The sequence below is a fragment of the Caretta caretta genome, chromosome 11, assembly GCF_965140235.1.
Source record: "Caretta caretta isolate rCarCar2 chromosome 11, rCarCar1.hap1, whole genome shotgun sequence".
Taxonomy (NCBI): domain Eukaryota; kingdom Metazoa; phylum Chordata; order Testudines; family Cheloniidae; genus Caretta; species Caretta caretta.
Window position 1 is genome coordinate 71,586,303 of NC_134216.1, and position 21,446 is coordinate 71,607,748.

Consider the following 21,446-nt stretch of genomic DNA (forward strand, 5'->3'; position numbering starts at 1 on the left):
AGAGGTTACTTTACATGTTATTTTATAACTCTCTCCTTTAAGATAGGAAATGCATAAAAAAACATTTACGCATCTCTTCTGCCTATTCCAGTTTAGGCCATCCTTGGTTTTCTATATCACAACTACTATACATATAACCATCCCCCCTGTATCCTATTCATATTTAGGACAAGAGCAAGCTGGCAGGCTTTTCTAAATGGAGCTGTAACAGTTTTCAATTGTGGAGTACTTTCAAATTTATTATCCTGCATTCAGTTCCTAGGATGACACTGACATCTAGTGGAGTTAATAATTCACAAGATCTAAATTTAAAAATCAAAACAGACCACTTTATAAAAGGTCAGAGCACAATTCTGACAAGCTTTCAGATACCATTATTTTTTAAAATGCTTTTTTCATATCTAGATATTAATCCATTGTAACTTTAACTACTTGTATGATGTTCTAAGGCCTGTCTATATTACAACTTTAAACAGATTGTGTAACAGGTTGGTACTACACATGATTTGTGTCCAATATGGTTTATACTCTGTAACCATGGCAGGTAACAGTGTTTTGCACTCATCAAAGGTCTAGGCTGGCACATGGCTGTCTTCTTATAAATAATTCAGCATACTGTTTTTCTAAAGACCCCCCCCAGCTGTACGTGCAACCAGTCTGGTCCCTCCTTCCTGCCAGCCAGCGTACACCTTCCTACACACAGCTAGTGGTGTTCTGTGTATGTTCCTCAGGCACTCTGTCCCTTGATGAGGCAGTATGGGACTTCTTCCCAGACGGCACAGACACAAACACAGTGAGGTAGAACTTGACTGACACATGGCTGTGATGAGAAAAGAATGTGTGTGTGGACAGAAATCAACTCTGTTATAACCCTGTCAGAAGAAAGAAAAGGAGTACTTGTGGCACCTTAGAGACTAACCAATTTATTTGAGCATAAGCTTTCGTGAGCTACAGATCACTTCATCGGCTGCTGTAGCTCACAAAAGCTTATGCTCAAATAAATTTGTTAGTCTCTAAGATGTCACAAGTACTCTTTTTCTTTTTGCGGATACAGACTCACATGGCTGCTACTCTGAAACCTGTCAGAATAGAGTTTCAAAACTAAGTACAAAACCACAATTGTATTTGTCTTAGAAAAATGGCACACAATGGAATACTCCTATCACAACCACAATACTAAACACATTAAAATTCTTCAATTATTTACATTTCCCTAAATACTTATGCAGGAACATAGGAACTGCCATACTAGATCTGATTAATGTTCCACCTACTCCACTATCCTGTCTCCTACGGTGGCCAATGTCAGATGCTTCAGAAGAAAATACACATAATTAGGATCTCTCCCAGAATTAAAAGAATGTGATGAAGAAACATGAATTGAGATATTGTATTTTTAAGCCAGTATGGAACAGTTTAGTTTTCTGGTACCATGTATAACTTACCTTGCAGAGACCCCAACTCAGAATTTTCTCTCAATATATACTGGATGCTTCCACAGTTGAAATCAGTAGTTTTTTTTTTTCCTGATCAGTTGTTTTGGACCAGAGGTCCAGAATTCTCATTGCTAACTCAGAAGGTGACAAAACTGGAGAATTTAGGCTTGAACAGAGACACGTGGGAATCAAAGTCATGTATCTATGATATGGAATGTTTAACCTGCTAGGGCTTTATAACATATTGCAGAAGCTTCAGAATATCCTGAACAGAAATTGTTCCACTAGTAAATGATCAGTTTCATAACAGTGAAATACCTGGACCATGTTAGGAAACGTCACTGTGTCTAGATGAGTTTTCCAACATAAAGGAAAACCTCAAAAATCTTCAGACTTTTGCCTTGAAACTAGCAGAACCTTCCTGGTACATCTATTTAGACTAGACTAGCTTGGCTTAGCAGGATCTAAGTTTAGTCAGTCGTCAAACTTAAACAGCAACATTTTCTTCTCTGGGTCACTCACCGTGAAGAGGTTGGAGCGGCGCTTGGACTGTTTACGAACGGGTGTTGGAGTGTTGGCAGTGGGAGGAACATCAATCCGTAGCTCCTTCTGACTGGTGCTTGGAGTTGATGGAACAGAGGAGGAATAATCACTTAAGCTCCCTCCTCCATTACTGGTCTGCAATGATTAAAGTTAGTTTTAACAGTGTTATGCTGCTTTTAAGCAACCTCCAATTCACAGCATTATCTACTTAACCCTCAAATGGAAGAATGGTGTCTTGGCTTACCAAATTAGTGATACCTATCCTAGGAGCACTTGATAGCACTGTTAAACTTTTTTTAAAAAATGCCATTTCCATTCACCTCAGAGAAAAATATGATGTTTCTGCTGCTAAGGTAGATACATTTTCATCTTCCACAATGTGACAAATTCGTTTAAAAACTTGTTTCAGTATGTTGTAAAGCAATACATTTTTCAAGACATATTAAAAATAAAAGCTTGATTTTCCCACTTCAAGTTTGGTAGACACTTGGAGCCACATTCGCCCCTGGTTATATGCAGAAACACTCTAAGGTCTTGCTTTCAGCCAGAGAGCAGGTACGGATTCCAAGTTAAGTTTAGAGACCTCCAGAGACGCATTTTATGCTCACCCCACTCATGTTCCTACACTGAGCCTTGCATACTTAAGTCAATTCTTTCAAAAATGAGCAGCAATCCATCCAAAAAATCTGAAATGTAAAATTTATATATAACAAAATGTTATAGAAACCACCCAACTAAGCAGAGGCGTTTCTAAATGGAGCTGAGTGAGTGCTACTCCATGGAGATATGCTTCTTCAGACAACAAGAACTATAGGTAATTTCTTTTCTTCAAAGATAACTAATCCCGTTGGATTTTCTCTCTTGCAGACAAAGTCACAAAGGAGGACTTTCAAATAAAACATAGAACAAAAGCTAAAATAATCTGTAATCAGCACAAAAAAAAAAACCCAGCCACAATGAAATACCTTGAAGTATGAAAGCAGTGAAATTTTTCTTTAAATTTATGAGGACTAAATTACAACATAAGCAGCAATGATAAGATTACAGTATCATCTAGAAAGTACAAAAGATGGACTCATTTCAATAGAATAAGGACATAGCGAACAGAACTCCAGACGGAGTTGGAGCTTGGGCTCCAACACTGATAATTTAACCCTGGATTCTAAGAAAACACTTGGGAAGTAAGCGTAAGTCTGTGTGGCTACTTAGTTCAGAGGTTACTAGGTAAAGCTGACTTGCCCAGAATGGAATGAGCCTTGACATGATTTTCAAGCTGCAGGCTTCCCAGACAGTAACAATAAAAAATACAATCAGATATACTTTGAAAAGATATGCTTGGTAACATTAAAACCTAATGCATTGTCAAATGAAACAAAAAGCTGGGTGGCATTTTAAGGCCTCCTGTTTGCTCCAGATAAAACCTAGGGACGTTTTCACATCAAGATTGTGGAGTAGTAACTTGCTGGGATGAGCATGCAGGCATAAGATAAATATCTGCAAGGACAACAGGTTCATTGAAGTGTACTGCAACCACCAGCTATGGAAGGAATTTAGGACACATCTGTATGAATGGCTATTCTTCACAGAATATAAGATACGTGTCACCGAAGTCTCATACCATATAATGAAGTCATGCATCTGGAAGATAACCTTCCGCATAATAAATCTGAGCCAACAGTGGCTCAAGATCAGACTGGTTAAGACTTAAATGACCCTACTGCTGTGGGTGGTTAATGAAGTGCCTCACGTTCTGTACAAACCCAACAGAAAAACTGGTCTAACTTTGACACGTTCGTTGCAGCCAAAAACAATTATCAAACGAACAATGAAGATATTTGTCTTTAAGCTATTCAGACAAATGAAAATTTTGTCCAATAGTTTCCACACGGGCCTTTACACACTGGAAAGCTAACCTTTTCAACTTTTAATCTTCTTCTTTAGGATCCTTTCAAGAAGCCAGATGGCTCTGAAACACCTGCCCAAAGGGCCATTTATTTGGATCATTATCCTCTCCCAGAGCCATGAGGATAGGGAGAGAAATTGTCAGCTCTGCTATTGAGCAGTGCCCTGTTCTGAGTCATCAATTTCAGCCAGCCCCAAAAGATGATGAGTTTCCTTATGGCCATCTCTAACAAGATTGAGAACTGTATCTGCTTTGGCAAACATGGGGTTAATAAGATCAACTGAACCTTTGTCTCTCCCAAGACGGGTTAGGAACTGCTGATGCTGGAGATATTGATGGGAAGGCATAGGCAGTTTTACTTCCATATGAAGATGGCATTTACAGTGCATGCAGGAAGTGATCTTTTCCTGATGCTTTTAGTAGATACTAGAAGCTGTTTGTTCAGGTCAATTACATGTGATAAAAGATTTAATACACTACTAATCCCCAGTTAAGGGGCCATTCACTCAGGTCCATTCCTGGCTGCTTCATCTGCAGTTACACTTTCCTTCCTTGGCAGGAAAGGGGCCACCAGGAATGCCTTGTGGGACAGAGCCCACACCCACAATGGAAAGGCTTCAGAATATATAGTATGATGTTCTCCTTTATTCACTGGAAACATGGTAATCTGATTGTCTGGTTTGATCAGGCCACCACATTTTCAGAATATTGTACTAAGCCCCTGAAGGTCCTTGGTGAATCTAAAAATACTCTGATTTCTAGGATATTTACGTAAAGACTTTACACTTGGAGAAACTGAGTGCCCCAAGTATGATGGACCCTCTGCGTGGGCTCCTCAACTGAATCACCATTTAGCTGCTTTTCCCACAGTTTGAGTTTGAAGAATCTGGAATTCCAAACCTAAACTGAATATTGTCCCTGAACTGCGATCAAATCAAAAAAGCTCATATGTCAACCCACCTCCTTGATGTAATTTGACCATGTACCTTGAGATTACCAATAACCAAGATACAGTAAGACTGCCTCACATACAGACATGCCATGGACACTGCCAATACATCTATGACCATCAAGCCACCCAAAATTTGTAACATGATACTTGCCAATGCCTGCTGGTGTCAAAGACAAACCCTTTTTCTCATACTGTATTTGGGAAGAAAGGACAAGTCAAGTCAAAGCTCCCAGACTCCAATCACAGCTCCTGTATACTCCCACGTGTCTTCTGGTGACTAGCTGTGGGGTCCGACAATTTACTTTGAACTACAGTGACACCAGCATCCCAACAGTGGCTGGGTTGATCCTTGTATCCATTCCAGGGTGACGGATTATTCAAATAGTACAACGTATTCACTAGACATCTTGTGCAGGTAAGTTGCTATCACTAAGTACTTCATAACAAGCAATGCAGATGCCAGGCCAGAACGGTATTCGCAGCAATGTTACAATATCATGAAATTGAGACTCTCCTATCTGAGAAGCGTGCATGTAGCTAGTTGTCTTCCTCTGTAGCGTCTAGAAGAAATATGGTGACCCCGCAACTCAACTGTTAATTCTTCCCTAGCAGACAGTTAATGTATTCTCTAGATCTAACATAGAACAAAGTCTTCCTGGGTTTTAAAGCACCTGGAAGTATTTGGAATAAAATAATACATAATTCTTTTGATAGCATGGATTTGGGGATATTCTTTGCCAGGACAAATTCAGTTTCCTGCATCTTCTATTATTGAGACAGTAGAGTTTGAGTATATTCTTTGGAGGGTGGGAGGGTAAGCCCACTTCCACAGATCAATGTATGTCCTTTGCCTAAAGGGTTTGTAGTTTATAAGCAAAATGTTGCCTTTGCCAACCTGTCACAGTTTACAGCCTGAAACCACCACACCACAAAAGCCCAGCCAGTTTCAGCCACAGCCAGTGACCACCACACATCCAGAGTATTGTCAAGGAAATGGCTTTTTCTCCACTGACTCTGCAAGACCTAGGCTGCAATGAGGATGCTACCAGACCTTCAGTAACCAGCCCAAAGGACAATTTAAGGGCACGGCAAATGTATTTGACAGTGGAATTTGAGCCAGATACTTACCAAGCCCAGTCCTAGACATTTTCTAGATAAACAAATTCACTCAAATACAATCTTCCCTCAATAAGGTCCAGGTGCCTGCTCCTCTCTATATATCTTGCAGACAGCCTTTGGGGTGTGGCAGGGCTTCTCCCTCTTATTAGGGAGTTGCTTTACCATTTCTTCCACCAGCTGCGGATACTGGGGCAAAGGAGAGCAGCATACATATGCCCTGTCACAGGCACACAATGAAGCTCCATAAAAAAACAGTCTGAAAATATCCTGGTGAAAAGACAGCTGATGTGTCCAACAAAAATGAAAAATATTTAGTCATGGCATTTCATTAATGGGGATTAACGAAAGGCTCTGTCAACGGCTACAGTGGCCGAAAACATTTTATGAACTGAATCCCATCACTGAGCCAGGACAGCATCTGACACTGCTAATGGCAGCAAAAGAGGAAGTGACCAGGCAACATGGATACCTGACTGGTGTGGGAGGGAGAGAGAGAAAATGAGACAAAGGCACAACTGTGGGGCCTCGAAAGGTTCAAAATATGAGCCCAATGGCAGCTCTCACATAATCTCACATTAGGTGGATGGACATGAGTGGAATCCAATGAAACATACACCTTTTGAGAAGTATTTATTCTCCAACTTTCAAAATGATTAGAAAAAAGAAAAAGAAAAAAACAAAGTTACAAAGAAGCAGTAAATACTGCAGAAATATTATGAATATTATGATACTGTTCTTAAATATCTCATAATTTTTAATTTATTTTTCCTCTTGCCTTTCATACTTGCATTAACATTGAATAGTGTTGTGTTAAGCTGAAAAAAGCAAGGAAACAATTAAACTTGCCTATTCCTAATGTTCCTAAATATTTCAACAGAATGGAATTTTCATTCAAAATGGCACCAAACAAGATATTACAATAATAAATATTGCAAGACAATGTTGCACTATGTTCACAATCTATTTTAAGATCTTTCAAAATATCAGACACAGTAAGTACAAGAAAGATTATAATGTACACTCTTTGGAAAATTAAATTTAGATACTGGGGAAAGATACACTAGCATACAAAGTATGGGACTGTTACGAGCATTAAATGTTATGCAGGTATCCAGTTTGTATACATTATAACACTGATTGCAAATTAGTAATGTATTTCAGCATAGAAGGCAGCAGTTTAATTTTTTACCTCGTACTTTCTGGCCGTCAAACAATTTACTGCAATGTAAATAATTCAGCAAACATTCACAGTAATGTCACTAAAGGTGTATGGTTTCAATTGAGCACTGGGGAAATGGGTAATAAAATTGAATGGTGGTGCCAAATTTGAGACTGAAGTGTGTTAACTGTTGAAATGTACCAACTACTGTTCAGTGTATGATTAAACCAGGGCAATGACCAAAGCACTGAAAGCTAATTAAAAAAGCAGAACAGCAAATCTTGTGACTATAACAATCCCTCCACTCATACCAGCAGGCTGCAGAACATAACCAGCATGACCAAGAATTGTTTTAAAGCCAATTCCCAATAAAAATGTTTTGTCACAGCAGTTACTTAAAGCAAAGTCGAGCCAATTACGAACACACTGTTTTATACTAGAGATCGCAGTAAGCTTTTAGAAAAATCTAACTGCTGACAAAGCAGCAAAAAAAGTAATGGCTTTAAATGCACTCTGACATTCCATCATTTTCTTTTCAATGCAAGCATTCCATTCTGTACCTGGCTGATATGTACAGCAGAAACCTGGGCAGAACACACAGACGAGTGACTTGGAGAGTTTGGTAAAGATTTGCAGGGGCCTATTGAAAGCTGCTGTTTCTTCCTTGTTGCCACAATCTTCTGGGCAACTGAAACAAAAACAAAAAAAGAGATAATCATGTAAATGATTAAGCAAAAGTGTAGGCTTCAAGGTATCACAATTCAAACGTGTACAGAACACAGACAAGAACACAGGCAGGAAACAATTCTAAACTACTAATCTTCAAGGTCTGAGGTCCTAAAATCAAAGCTATTACTTCAAAAAAATCTAAGCTGGCAGACTTTATTATTTTGTTTTTCTGTGGTGTGCTCATCATTGTATCCCTCTGCATTTATTTCAGTCAATGGATATTTGAAAGTCAGCTTCATTCATCTAAAACATAAGGGAAACTAGAAATTCTTACCCATTTCTGATAATGGGTAGCGCTTCAAGGGTTCTTATAACAAAGGAAATGTTAGCGCATGCTAGCTGCACTGAGTATGGTTTTGGCTTGTCTACACTTGCAAGTAAACAGACAAAGGTAGGGTGTAAATTTAAAGTGCAATAGCTATTCCTGAATAATTCCACGAGTTTACACTCTTACTCTGAAACAAGAGTGCCCTACTCCATTCTGCTAAACACAAACAAGGCACTCTTGTTCTGTAACAAGAGCGTCCACACATGGAGTTATTCAGGAACAATTACACAGGAACCCATCACGTGGAGACAAACCCTTAAAGAATCCTGGTAAAAACACCTTTGTTATGCTTATAACACACTGGTGCAGGGTTACTAATTGATAATGGGTATGGAAATTTCTACTATATGTGCAACCCTAAACAGCACAGAATTCTCGAAAATTCACTGTTAATACTTGAAAACATGAGATGCTCACTGTATAAACAATATTTACATAATAAAACACAGTATCACTCCTGTTTATTAAACCAGTTTTAAAACAGGGCCACCATATACCACTAACTATGTCATGTTATTTTATGTAATTTCACCTTTTCCTGTTTATTTCCTATGGCAACTAAATTATTTCATTTGAAAGAGGGGATTAAAGGACAAATTGTTACAGAATATAGCTACAGAAACTGCTCCATAATGAACTATAACCTCACATATGTTGTGAAGAGGTTAATATTTCTTCCTATATGGGGAAGGGAAGGGAAGAATGGGGAGTGATTCTGAGTAAAGTGAAAACACAGTTTCTATTTATTTGGTTTTTCAGCTGGAATTAAGGAAAGGAAAAGGAGAAACCACTGTTGCCCTGATTTTCATATGTGCAAAAAATCTAGAGCTCCTACGAACTTGAATGAAACTTGGGGATCAAGAATTAGGCCACGTTGGCCAGTCAGCTCCCTGAAAACCACCACCTGTGGCCAGGAACCAAAATTTTGGAACCCTTGCATTACTATATTAAATAAATATTCATTTTAAACTATTACAAAAGGTTAGTCAGTTGGAATGATCACTAGCTACTGTGTCAAAATGGGAGGAGAGGTGGAAGGGAGAGTGAGAAAGAGACTTAGAACTTCCAAAAAACCCAAATGAGGTCAGACACATAACGAGCAGTTATTTACGATGTACCATAACTGAGTTTTTCAAGATGTGTGGTCGGTACTCAACTGTGTGTGCACATGCGCTCCATGCACCTGAGACCAGAAGACTTTTTTGCTAGCAGTGTCCATTGCTCTATGCCTGCACCCATCTCCTCCTTGTATGCCACTCCAGTTCTTTCTCTACAATGAATTGTATCCAAGATCCAAAGCAGAGGGGAAGAGATAGTGGAAAATATATAGCAACCACATTTTTTGAAGAACTCCAGTTAATGTACAAGGTAAGTAACTATGCTTTCTTCTTCAAGCGAATGCAACTGACAGTAGGATCAACTTGCAGCAAGGCTAGCAAGGAGGCCTGTGCTCTAGCATAATATCACAGCAGAGGAGCGTTTGTCAACTCATAACAGGAGAATGCACTCTGACATCCACCTGTAAAGCCTTTGGGAGGGGATTGCTTCCCGTCTCATCAATTCTGAGAAAGATATAAATAGTCTAGATGATTTTTTACATAGTTTTGTTCTTTGTAGGTAGAACGCCATGGCTAAATGGATGCCCAAGAAGTGAACTCTTCTGTCTTCACTAATGGCATGAGGTTTTGGGAAGAAGATAGGTAGGTTGACTGACTGATTCACATAGAAATCCAAGATCACTTCAGGAGAAAACTTAGGATGTAGTCTCAGAGCCATTTTATCCCTGTGAAAGACTGCATATATGGTGAGCTCCCTGTTAATCCACCCTTCTATCTGAGGTGATGGTCACTAGAATGGTGACTTTCATGGCTAAATGGGATAAGGCGCATGAAGACAAGAGTTCCAATGGAGGTCTTGTGAGAGTTGAGAGCACCAAATTGAAATCCCATGTCAGAATGGGCCTACTCACAGGTGGAAAAGTTCTAACCTGGCCTTTCAAAAAACATATGGTTACAGGAGGGTAAAAACAGGAGTAGTCAATCAGAGGATGACAGGCGAGATGAGCTAATTGAGAGACCCAAGGTCTTTAAGAATAAAAGACACTCCAAAATAACAGGGATGTCAGAGTCCTCAGGAACTGACGATTGTGTTTTCACTTGGCTGTGTAACATTTCCTAGTAGACTCTTTTCTAATATCGTCTTTAAACTGCTTCCAACCACGTATTTTCCATGCTGACATCTGAAGATGGTTGGAGGCTCCCCAGGCCACCTGGGAGCAAAGCAACACAACCAGTGCCCCATGCTGCCTGAACTTCCTCAGAACCTGAGGTAAGAGAGCAAAAAGAAAAAGGAGTACTTGTGGCACCTTAGAGACTAACCAATTTATTTGAACATAAGCTTTCGTGAGCTACAGCTCACTTCATCGGATGCATAAAGTGGAAAATACAGTGAGGATGTTTTTATACACACAGACCATGAAAAAAAAAAAAGTGAGGATGTTTTTGTACATACAGACCATGAAAAATGGGTGTTTATCACTACAAAAGGTTTTCTCTCCCCCCACCCCACTCTCCTGCTGGTAACAGCTTATCTAAAGTGATCACTCTCCTTACAATGTGTATGATAATCAAGGTGGGCCATTTCCAGCACTGTATTTTCCACTTTATGCATCCGATGAAGTAAGCTGTAGTTCACGAAAGCTTATGCTCAAATAAATTGGTTAGTCTCTAAGGTGCCACAAGTACTCCTTTTCTTTTTGTGAATACAGACTTACACGGCTGTTACTCTGAAACCTGAGGTAAGAGAGGAATGCCTGGGAAGGCATACATAAGTTACCCTTACTAGGGAACTAGGAGTGCATATTCTCCAGAATCTTAACCCTGCGTTCCTGCACAGCAATACATTTCACATTTCCTGTTTCCGGGGGATGCCCAAAGGTCCCAGGATAGGAATCCCCACATGTTTACTATGAAACTGTGAATCTCCCATTCACAGTCCTGGGAGAAATATCTGCCAAGGCTGTCTGCCAGAGTGTTGTTCATCCCTGGCAGGTATGCTGCCAACAGGGCGATTTGTTGGGGAATACATCAGTTCCAAAGCTTTATTGCTCCCAGTTAGCTGATGCAGAACACTGTTGACATGTTGTGTGACATCATTTGAATAGGTAGGAACTGAATGATGGGATGAAAATGCATGCAGGCTTCACAGAGTGTCACAATTCTAGCAGGTTCATGTGCACCCTGGTCTCCTGTGTAGACCATGCCCCTTGTGGTGTACGCTTGTGTAGGTGAGCACCCCAGCCGAACAGCCAAGCATCTGTGATCAGTGTCTTCTCTGCTGGGGCAGGGTGGAGGGAGAATAACTAGGACCTGATCCTTGTTTTCCCATCAGGATAGAGAACCTCTCATACTTGGGGGAGCTAGACTAGCTTGCTCATACTATTTCTGCTTGGGGAATAAACTGACCTGAGTCAGGCCCCCAGACAGGGAAGATGGAGCCTTGTGAAGGGGGTCACATGTGCAGGGAAACCATGTGACCCAGAAGAATGAGACAGAAACAGACATGTGCCTGTAGCTCAGTCTAAGTTGAGCACCAAGTTCCTTTATGCACTAGAATTTCCCTTGGCCCTGATAAAGAGTCCAGAGTGCCCCCCTACAAATTCTATATGCTGGATTGGAATCAAAATGGGCTTCTCTGTATTTATGCATAATCCCTGTGATTGTAGAAGGTTGGTCACAGTTGATGCCAAAGCCTCCTGGTAAAATTTCCGCATCAACAGCCACTTATCGATGTAGGGGAAAACTGACAACTGACATTGTGGCATTGGAAGTGAGCTGTTGCTACCAACAGTATCTTAGTAAATAATTTTAGTGATCTCATACCACCAAAGGTGAGTGCCCTATATTGGTAGCAGCTCCTGTACACAGTGAAAAAACATTTACCTACCTTTTGTAACTTCAAGATGTGTTGCTCATGTCCATTCCATGTTAGGTATGCATGCGCCGTTCCTGCTTGCCATCAACTCTGACAGCGGGGACAGAGGGCAGGTCACGGAATGGACATGAGCGACATCTTGAAGAACAGTTACGAAAGGAAGGTAACCATTTTTTCTTCTTCAAGTGCTTGCTCATGTCGACTTGTATAAGTAGGGGCATAGCGAGCAGATCGAGGGACGTGATCGTTCCCCTCTATTCGACATTGGTGAGGCCTCATCTGGAGTACTGTGTCCAGTTTTGGGCCCCACACTTCAAGAAGGATGTGGATAAATTGGAGAGAGTCCAGCGAAGGGCAACAAAAATGATTAGGGGGCTAGAACACATGACTTATGAGGAGAGGCTGAGGGAGCTGGGATTGTTTAGCCTGCAGAAGAGAAGAATGAGGGGGGATTTGATAGCTGCTTTCAACTACCTGAAAGGGGGTTCCAAAGAGGATGGCTCTAGACTGTTCTCAATGGTAGCAGATGACAGAACGAGGAGTAATGGTCTCAAGCTGCAGTGGGGGAGGTTTAGATTGGATATTAGGAAAAACTTTTTCACTAAGAGGGTGGTGAAACACTGGAATGCGTTACCTAGGGAGGTGGTAGAATCTCCTTCCTTAGAGGTTTTTAAGGTCAGGCTTGACAAAGCCCTGGCTGGGATGATTTAACTGGGAATTGGTCCTGCTTTGAGCAGGGGGTTGGACTAGATGACCTTCTGGGGTCCCTTCCAACCCTGATATTCTATGATTCTATGACTCCATGTTAGGTGACTCACAAGCAATATCCTTGGAGGTGGGCTTGGAGTTCATGGACGTGCAGCTTGTAACACAGCTCTGCAGAAGCTGGCATCATCTCTGGCCTGTGGGATGATGGCGTAGTGCGATGCAAACATATGCACCGACAACCAAATCGTGGCCCTGTGTGACCCTGAGGATGCCGGCGTTCTTGTGGAATGAGCCTTCACAATGGCCGGAGGCAGGATCCCTGCTTGCTCATAGCAGGCTTGGATACAGTCGGTGATTTAGGAAGAGATCCTTTGAGCCAACACCAGAAGGCCTTTCATCCTGTCCGCTATCACAACAAAAAGCTGCATTGATTTGCGAAATCTTGTTCTGTCAATATAAAAGGCTAGGGCCCTTCTTACGTCCAGAGAATGCAGAAACCATTCCTCTTCTGACTTGTGCGGTTTCAGGCAGAAGACTGGTAGAAAGATATCCTGGTTGAAATTGCAACACCACCTTAGGCAAAAAAGCTGGGTGGGGACACAGCCGGACCTCGTCCTTGAAGAAGATGGTATAAGGAGGTTCACAGGTTAAAGTCTGAAGCTCAGAAACCCTTCTTGCTGAAGTGATCACCTCAAGGAAAGCACCCTTCCAGGAGAGTAGCAGAACAGCCATAATGCCAAAGGCTTGATGGGTGGCCCAGAGAGACTAGACAGAACCAGTTGGGATGGGTCACAAACCTGTGGATAGAGCCTTTCCAGCCCTTTGATGAATCTGCCTGTGATTTCCTGTGCAAAGACTGACCTGCCATGATTTGGGGGATGGAACACTGAAACTGCCGCCAAATGGACCTTTCTGGAGGACAGTGATAGGCCTTGGAGCTTTAGATGGAGGAGGAACTCTAGGACAGACTGCAATGATACCTGTGTCAGAGAAAGGCTTCACTCGACTGCCCAACATGAGAAGTGTTGCCATTTGGCCAGGTAGGTTGCCCAGATAGAGGGTTTTCTACTACCTAGCAAGACCTGCTGCACATGCTCAGAGCATGTCCCCTCCTCTGGATTCAACCACACAACAGCCATGCTGTCAGATGTAGGCCTGAGAGGTTCGGATGGATGAGCCTCCCTTGATCCTGCGAGGTCAAGTCCGGCCTGAAGGGAAGAGTCCACGGAGTTGTGACTGCTAAGTCTAGAAGCATGCCATCCAGCTCTGAAGGCAGTGCATAAATAAGGGTGGTAATACTGTGATCCCCTTAAAATAACCTGGTGACCACACCCCGCAACTTCCTTTTGGGTCAGGACCTCCAATTTGAGAAACCCCGGTCTCCCCTGTGAAATCTGTACAGTATAAGGTAAAAGCACACAAAAGACCAGATTTCATGGAGGGAGACCAGATTTCACGGTCCGGGATGTGTTTTCCATAGCCGTGAATTTGGTAGGGCCCTAACTCTACTGTTTACGAAAACTAGCTTTTTATTTTTCAGGCATGTACACTTTAGGAAGCCTACATGTCAAAATGGGTTCCTTCTGAATCCATACAAGCTACAAAAGGGAATGCTATAGCTCACTTCTAAGCTCCACATGGCAGAAAGCTGGGGGCCTGGGAAACAATGTGCTACAAAATGCTGAAGGGCAAAGAACCAGAGACCCTGGGGAGTGGTGAGAACCTTTGGAGCACGCATGTTCTAAGCTGGCCCTGCAATTTTTAAAAAAAGCAAACAAACTTTATTAAGTGTAAATTAAGATTATTACTAGGTATGTGTGGTGAGGAATGTTCTAGCTTTTTTAAAGTAAGGAAACGAACAGTTAAAGGGAAGGTAAAATATTCAAGTACAGTCATACTTCAAGCATTCAAACAACATACACATGTAAAAATAGCACATCTTACACACACACAGGCACCTGCCATTGATCAAACAGGGTTACACACACGACACCAGTTTTAGACACTTTTGAAATCATAAACTGCAAATGAAAATGCAATACATTCTAAAAGACATGTTGACTCCTTTCTTTCCTCTATGGTTTGATGGATAGGCTACCCTCAAGGTTTGCAGCTCCCTGGGAATGTAAAATATACTGTTTGGCATAATGGGATTTCCGGTGCATATGTGGAGGTTAGAAAAAGTAGATTAGTTTTTCCTGCCTCATTGTGGAATTATGTGTTGGGGAAAGGTGATATTGGACCATATCTGAGGAATAGGATGGAATTTATTGGGGGTCTCTTGACCACGGTGAGCCGTATTCTGAACAGAAAAGGGTTGGACTATGTTTGTTTTGGTTTGCCTTGCTGATAAAGAGTGTGGGAAATGGAGGATTGTCTATAGGCCATATCTATTTGCTGGTTCACAGTTTGAGGGATTTTTATGCCCCAGACAAGGTAATGAGTATTGAGACTCGAAATGGTATACGAGGCAGGGTGGGTGAATATAACAAAATTATTGGTCTACAGGGTAAGGTGAGGCAAGAATATAAGGGCAGACAAAGTTATTTTTTTTAATATACAGTGTAGTATTTTATACACACACTTATTTAAAAAAAGACTGTATGAACTGTACATGAACATTTAGCTGCCTTCACTTAATTTGTTCATTTCCATACTTGAAAAAATACAGGTGGGTCTTCTGTTTTTAATCGTAATAGCTCTTCTTGTACACAGTTGCCACCCTAACTAAGTTTTTTGTCTGTTAGTACAAAAGTTAATTTCAAATACCATTCAGTTTGCGCACACTCTGAAAGCTGATCAGGCTAAGATCTAAATTAATTTCTCTAAATGAAACTGGGAAACTTGTTTTATGAACTTTTGTCCTAGAATCTGCAGGAATTCTGGAAGAAAACTTGCAAAGGAGTCTGTAGTCCATTAGCTCTGCCTACACCAGTAACTGTAACTAAACTGGAATTACTGCAACCATTGTTGAGGCTGATATAATTAAATTCAGCAGTATTCAATCTCTTTCTTGTTTACATAGTATAAAAAATATTTATGCAAATGAGCAGATGATTTTTCCCAGTACATTATAATGTAGACAGAGATATTGTTTAGTTTAGATATTGTGTATGCATACAATTTCTTTTCAGATGAATGTAATTTTAATAAGGAACTGGTCTGCAGCTTATGCTTTTCATATAAATGAATGATGGCAGAACCATGATTTAGTGAGAATATATTGTATTAAAAATGGCTCATATATATATGAAGAAGCAGCTTCATTAGTTACATCCCACCTGCAATAAGCCTCTTATCATCCTGAAAGGATATCAATTAATTTATCTTCTTCTAGCATATTGATCATAACCTTCATCAGCTAATCATGTTTAAATTACAGAGGAATATCGTAATACTCTGTCATTTCAGAACTATTGGTTTATTGATCTGGCATCATGGAAGTCATATATTAGAATATTTTAAAAATCATTATGTGAATGCAGAGAGCAAAGCAAAGGTCAGATCTTCACTATACATGTTAAAGGCCAATATTAAGACCAAAAATTGAATTAAAAATCTCACAGATAAATAAAGGCCACCTTCCTTGCAAAAGTTCTTTTTTCTGTCTCACCCTAGACACATTACCAATTAAGGAAAATATTTGCTTCTTTCCTGAAATTGGAACTGAGGAGTTACCACTTACAGGATAAACATAGGCATGCACATTTAAAATGTTGGCCCTGTGCTCTCTTTCCAAATTACCATGAAAGGAAACCACAAAGCAATCCACAACAAACTGCTGATTATTTAAACTATCACAGGGAACAATTTTACCCTCTCCACTTATAAACTGTTATTTGAACCAACTACTTGATCACCGTCACATTATTGAATATATCTGACCTATTTTTCCTCAAGGGCTGATATAGCCCTAAATATTTCCCACAACAGGTAAAATATTCTTACTCAAAAGCAAAGACCATACTATGTAGTAGAATAGCAGAGACAAGCAGTTGGTACAAGAGCTGTTTTCTCCTTAGGTCTACCCACTAACACACAGTACATTGTTTCATACACATTTCAAAAACACCAGCGAGACCTAGAAACCAGACTTTTTCCTAGAAGCTTCTAATTTTTTGAGGCAACAGCCTAACACAAGGATACAAAAGTCCCAGAAGTCAGGGGAAACTTTTCTGGACTTTCAAAGAGAAATATTTCCTCCAAGCTCTCATCTGTCTGAACATTTACTACAGTCAGGTTCACCCAAGTTAGTTGCTCTGAAGAAGAAGGGTGGTGTGTGCGCTTTTCCTTTATCTGATCACAACACTGATATCAGGGTCACAATCCTATGCTAGAATTTGGATGGCCTATTATGACCTGTCTTTTCCCACAGTTGCTCTGAGGAAAGTCTTTGTGAAAAACAGAAGGGGTGTATTTCAAACCATTTAAGTTAATACAAGCGGATATAAGAGGAGACAGGCTTCTTTGATCACTTTTTAGCGCTATTTGAGTAGAGAATGTACATTTGGGATTCACATGGCTATTCCCACCTCAGCCTTTTTAAACTTGTATCCTAGAAAAGGTCGGGATGGCAGCATCCATGTCTACCAGCTCCCTGTATTACTCTGTGCTGCTTACGGTGTCACAAGCAGAGTGTCCCACAAATAGAGCCCTGCAAATCTGTGGATATCCGCTTTATATCCACAGATGCGGATATCCGTGGACCATGTTTGTGGATTGGATTTGGATACAAATTTTGTATCCAGGCAGGACTCTACCCACAAAAACCTTGCCTTCAATCACAATGTGAGGCAGCATCTGAAGACTGAAAATCCAAGCAAAAGACTAAATAATGAAAATAACTGTATTAGAAACACTCAGATTGGTATATAACTACAAATGGCAAGAGAGATATCCATAGTGTGGCTGGAGACTATATTCAAACTCAAAAATACACTCAACAGAATGAACAGTCATCAAAAATACTACATACTCATTTGTTCAATGTAACCAAGGCAACGTTGTTGTGGGAACACTATCACGACAACTTCTTATATCTAAAAAGAAAAGGAGTACTTGTGGCACCTTAGAGACTAAACATCTGATGAAGTGAGCTGTAGCTCACGAAAGCTCATGCTCAAATAAATTGGTTAGTCTCTAAGGTGCCACAAGTACTCCTTTTCTTTTTGCGAATACAGACTAACACGGCTGTTCCTCTGAAACCTGTTCTTATATCTATAAATTCTCAAATTTAATGTACTTTTTAAGCACTGAATTGCTTAGTTTTATCCTTTGTTAGAGGGAGAAATTGATCTGCCCTTAACTGAAACCCCGTTCCCAGCCAGCAAAGATTCCTGAATCCTCTCCCATTCCGGCAACAAGTCTGATATCTCCCCAAAGTTGCCAATTCTTCCTGAAACAATTCTCCTCCATTCAAAATTATACAACCTGATCTCATCTCAGACAGCAAATGCTCTTGGCTTCTTTCATTACACTTATGTAGCTGTCACCCCTTAATTAGATCACATATTCAATATTCAATTAGCATTTTGGATGGTCTGGGCTACCTGCCCTTGAATACTGTGGTGATAAGAGCCTTAGAAGGACCTAAAGAAACACCATGACCCTCCAAAGTTTGACACACATGAAACAAATGACAGTTAATCTGTGAGGTAATAGCTGAACTGCCAACTCCTTCAAAAGCTACCTTGCGAAAGGAGAATTGAATCCAAGCCTTGCCTATCAGAAGAAATGAAAAATTAATTAAAATTTAAAATGACAGGCACTTAAAACCCCCACAGATCAGCTGAACTCCTCCTGCTGCCCTCGTTAGTTGAGGGGCAGTTGTTTAGAGAGTGGGAAGGGGAAAAGTAAAGTTAGCTGGATGTGTGGCAGGGTGAAATCTGTTTAGGTTATAACTTAAATACAACAGAATCTTAACTGGAAAGTATCTTAACATACTGTGCTGGTGCATTCCACAGGTTTTCTACTTCTTTATTATATTTTCTTCATGACTGAGTAAAGTGACCGTATGAGGATGAGACATCTTAATACTGGAAAAAAATATTTAAAATGGAACATAAATATATCCATGCCTCATCACCTGCATACACAAACACATGTAACCAATCACCTGGGTTAAATCTCAGGGCTCAGCCTCAAAGGCCAGACCCCAGTTCCACTGAATCCAAAGAGCGAACTAGGATTTGGCTCTAAACATGAAACATTCAACCAGAAAGTTCATGTCTGATAGTTATGAATGACTGAAAATAGGGGTTTAGAGTACTGGATGGCCTTCTAAAACATAACTACAGTGACACTATCATGACATTAACCATACATTTTATGCTTTATTGCAGCCATATCTAGGACTCATGATGTGTGCGAGGCACATGTGGTTTTATCTGTCTCTAATTAAGATAAAACCAGACTCCCTTTGCTGGAAAGCTTAGCTTTAAACTGGAGTACCTCTCTCATTTGCAATACAAGATTCATCAAAAGAAAATGACTAAATCTGAACGCTAACCATGACTTCTTAATTCATATGGTATGTATGTATGTATAATATAGCAGAAATAAAACCTATTTATTTTGTGTTAAAAGGAAAATAAAGTTAATTGCATATTTCCAGGGTCTGCTCTGTCCACAAAGCTAATCTTGGTATTTGTGAATCTGAATAAAAGCTCTGCTGATGGATTTTTGCAAAAATGAAAAACTGAAGCTTATAATACTGGCATAATCTTTATAAAATAGATTTCCAAAGTAGGAAAGATATTGAGAGTATTCTTATTTTAAAGAAAATTACGTTCTCATTGCTTATATACAAGATTATCTTGACTTCAGAATGGTTTTACTGTAAGCCATATGATCTATAGAGATATAAACCTATAAAAAAATCTAATTTTTGCTAACTTTAAAAAAACAACAATCCAGATTACATGTTTTATTTATAAAACGAAAAATGGCCATAGTACAGGAGTCAGTCAAAATAATAAAATCCATAAAGGTAGCATAAAACTAACACCCGACTCAGTTAAACGTTTAACAAAGAGTGTGTTCGAAAGAGGCGATTCATATGAACTCCTTCTAAATTAAGATGTCACTTTCATAAACAGGCACACAACAGATTTAATTTTAAGGGCTTGCTAAATTAAGGCATGTAAAGTTTTTGGTAAATGAGCAAATTTTTACAAGAAGTCCTTATTTGAATGCCTCTTTTTTCATGCTTGACCTAAGTTACAAAAACTAATTTAATCTTCTTACCCCTCAAAACTTTCATCTTAACAGAACTGTTTTGTTCGTGAAATCATTCAGTTGGTATGCATCCCCTACTAACCACCGATATAGTGGACCATGGAAGATAACAGTCTTTTGCTTTTTTTTTTTTAAATCTTCAACATTTGAATCAAAGTAGTACAATCCAGGAAAAGAGTAGCAGAGTAGTCTGAAATTTGGACAAAGAAAAAAATTCTACTTTTCAACATGAACATTGTGTTTTAAATCCAGGACACCGTTTTTGTATTTAAGCAAATTGTTTTTTTCTTTCCACCTACACTCCAATACACACGCACACAGAAGAGTTAACCATAGTTGAAGCAAAAGTTACCCCAGTTTTAAAAAACAAAACAAAGCACTCCTGCTTCGCTCTCAAGGGTGCAGACATAAAGGAAGGTAGGCTGACTAGCCGAGGTCTGAATTCACATTAGGGAGGAACACTAGGTCAGCTCTTCTCCCTAAAACCAAGGTCTATGTTTCCATTATGAACCAACTCCTCACTGTGCTCAATATTTGAGCTAACTGTCATTAGAAACAGTGTTGCTAGAGTAACTGGATTGAGAGAGAGCTGTCTTTTCTTGGTTCATAGGGCTGTTCATGTGTCAACTTCTTGTGCAATATTAAACTTCTTTGGCAGGAGCAGCGATGACTCCAAAATCTCATTAGTACAGCTTTATTCAAGTAAAGAAAGTCGGACTCCTGAGGGAAAAATACTTGTGTAAAAAGTCCAACACACAAGGTAAGAGAGAGATCTAGCTCTAGCTCTTTAAACCTGGAGTACAAGGATACCTCTAAACCACACAGTAGACCAGTGAAGTGAAATCTTGCCTAGTCTGGGGTGAACAAAACTTTCACTGTACCCATAAATTTGTTAAAAAGTAAAAGGTACATCCTGGGATGGGCCTATGCATGTCAGCAAGGTCCCCCACATTTAACTATTATGGCTATCTTTTCCAAAATGCACTAATTCATAAAATCATATAATATCAGGGTTTGAAGGGATCTCAGGAGGTCATCTAGTCCAACCCCCTGCTCAAAGAAGGGCCAATCCCCAACTAAATCATCTCAACCAAGGCTTTGTCAAGCCTGACCTGAAAAACCACAAAGGAAGCAGAATCCACCACCTACCTAGGTAATGCATTCCAGTGCTTCACCACCCTCCTAGTGAAAACATTTTTCCTAACATCCAACCGAAACCTCCCCCATTGCAACTTGAGACCATTACTCCTTGTTTTGTCATCTGCTACCACTGAGAACAATCTAGATCCAACCTCTTTGGAACCCCCTTTCAGGTAGTTGAAAGCAGCTATCAAATCCCCCCTCATCCTTCTCTTCCGCAGACTAATCAATCCTAGTTCCCTCAGCCTCTCCTCATAAAT

At 40.1% G+C, this 21,446-nt stretch overlaps 1 protein-coding gene across 8 annotated transcripts in view; it reads right to left on the bottom strand.

Moving 5' to 3' along the window:
- Window positions 1–21,446, bottom strand: part of AGAP1 (ArfGAP with GTPase domain, ankyrin repeat and PH domain 1) — a 707,317-nt gene that overhangs the window by 328,555 nt on the left and 357,316 nt on the right. For all 8 annotated transcript variants that reach the window (XM_048870105.2, XM_048870104.2, XM_048870107.2 and 5 more), the window contains 2 exons: window positions 7,673–7,800; window positions 1,959–2,114 (listed from right to left, as the gene is read on the bottom strand). In XM_048870105.2, coding sequence (XP_048726062.1) covers window positions 1,959–2,114; window positions 7,673–7,800 — 284 coding nt within the window. The remainder of the gene's footprint in view (window positions 1–1,958; window positions 2,115–7,672; window positions 7,801–21,446) is intronic.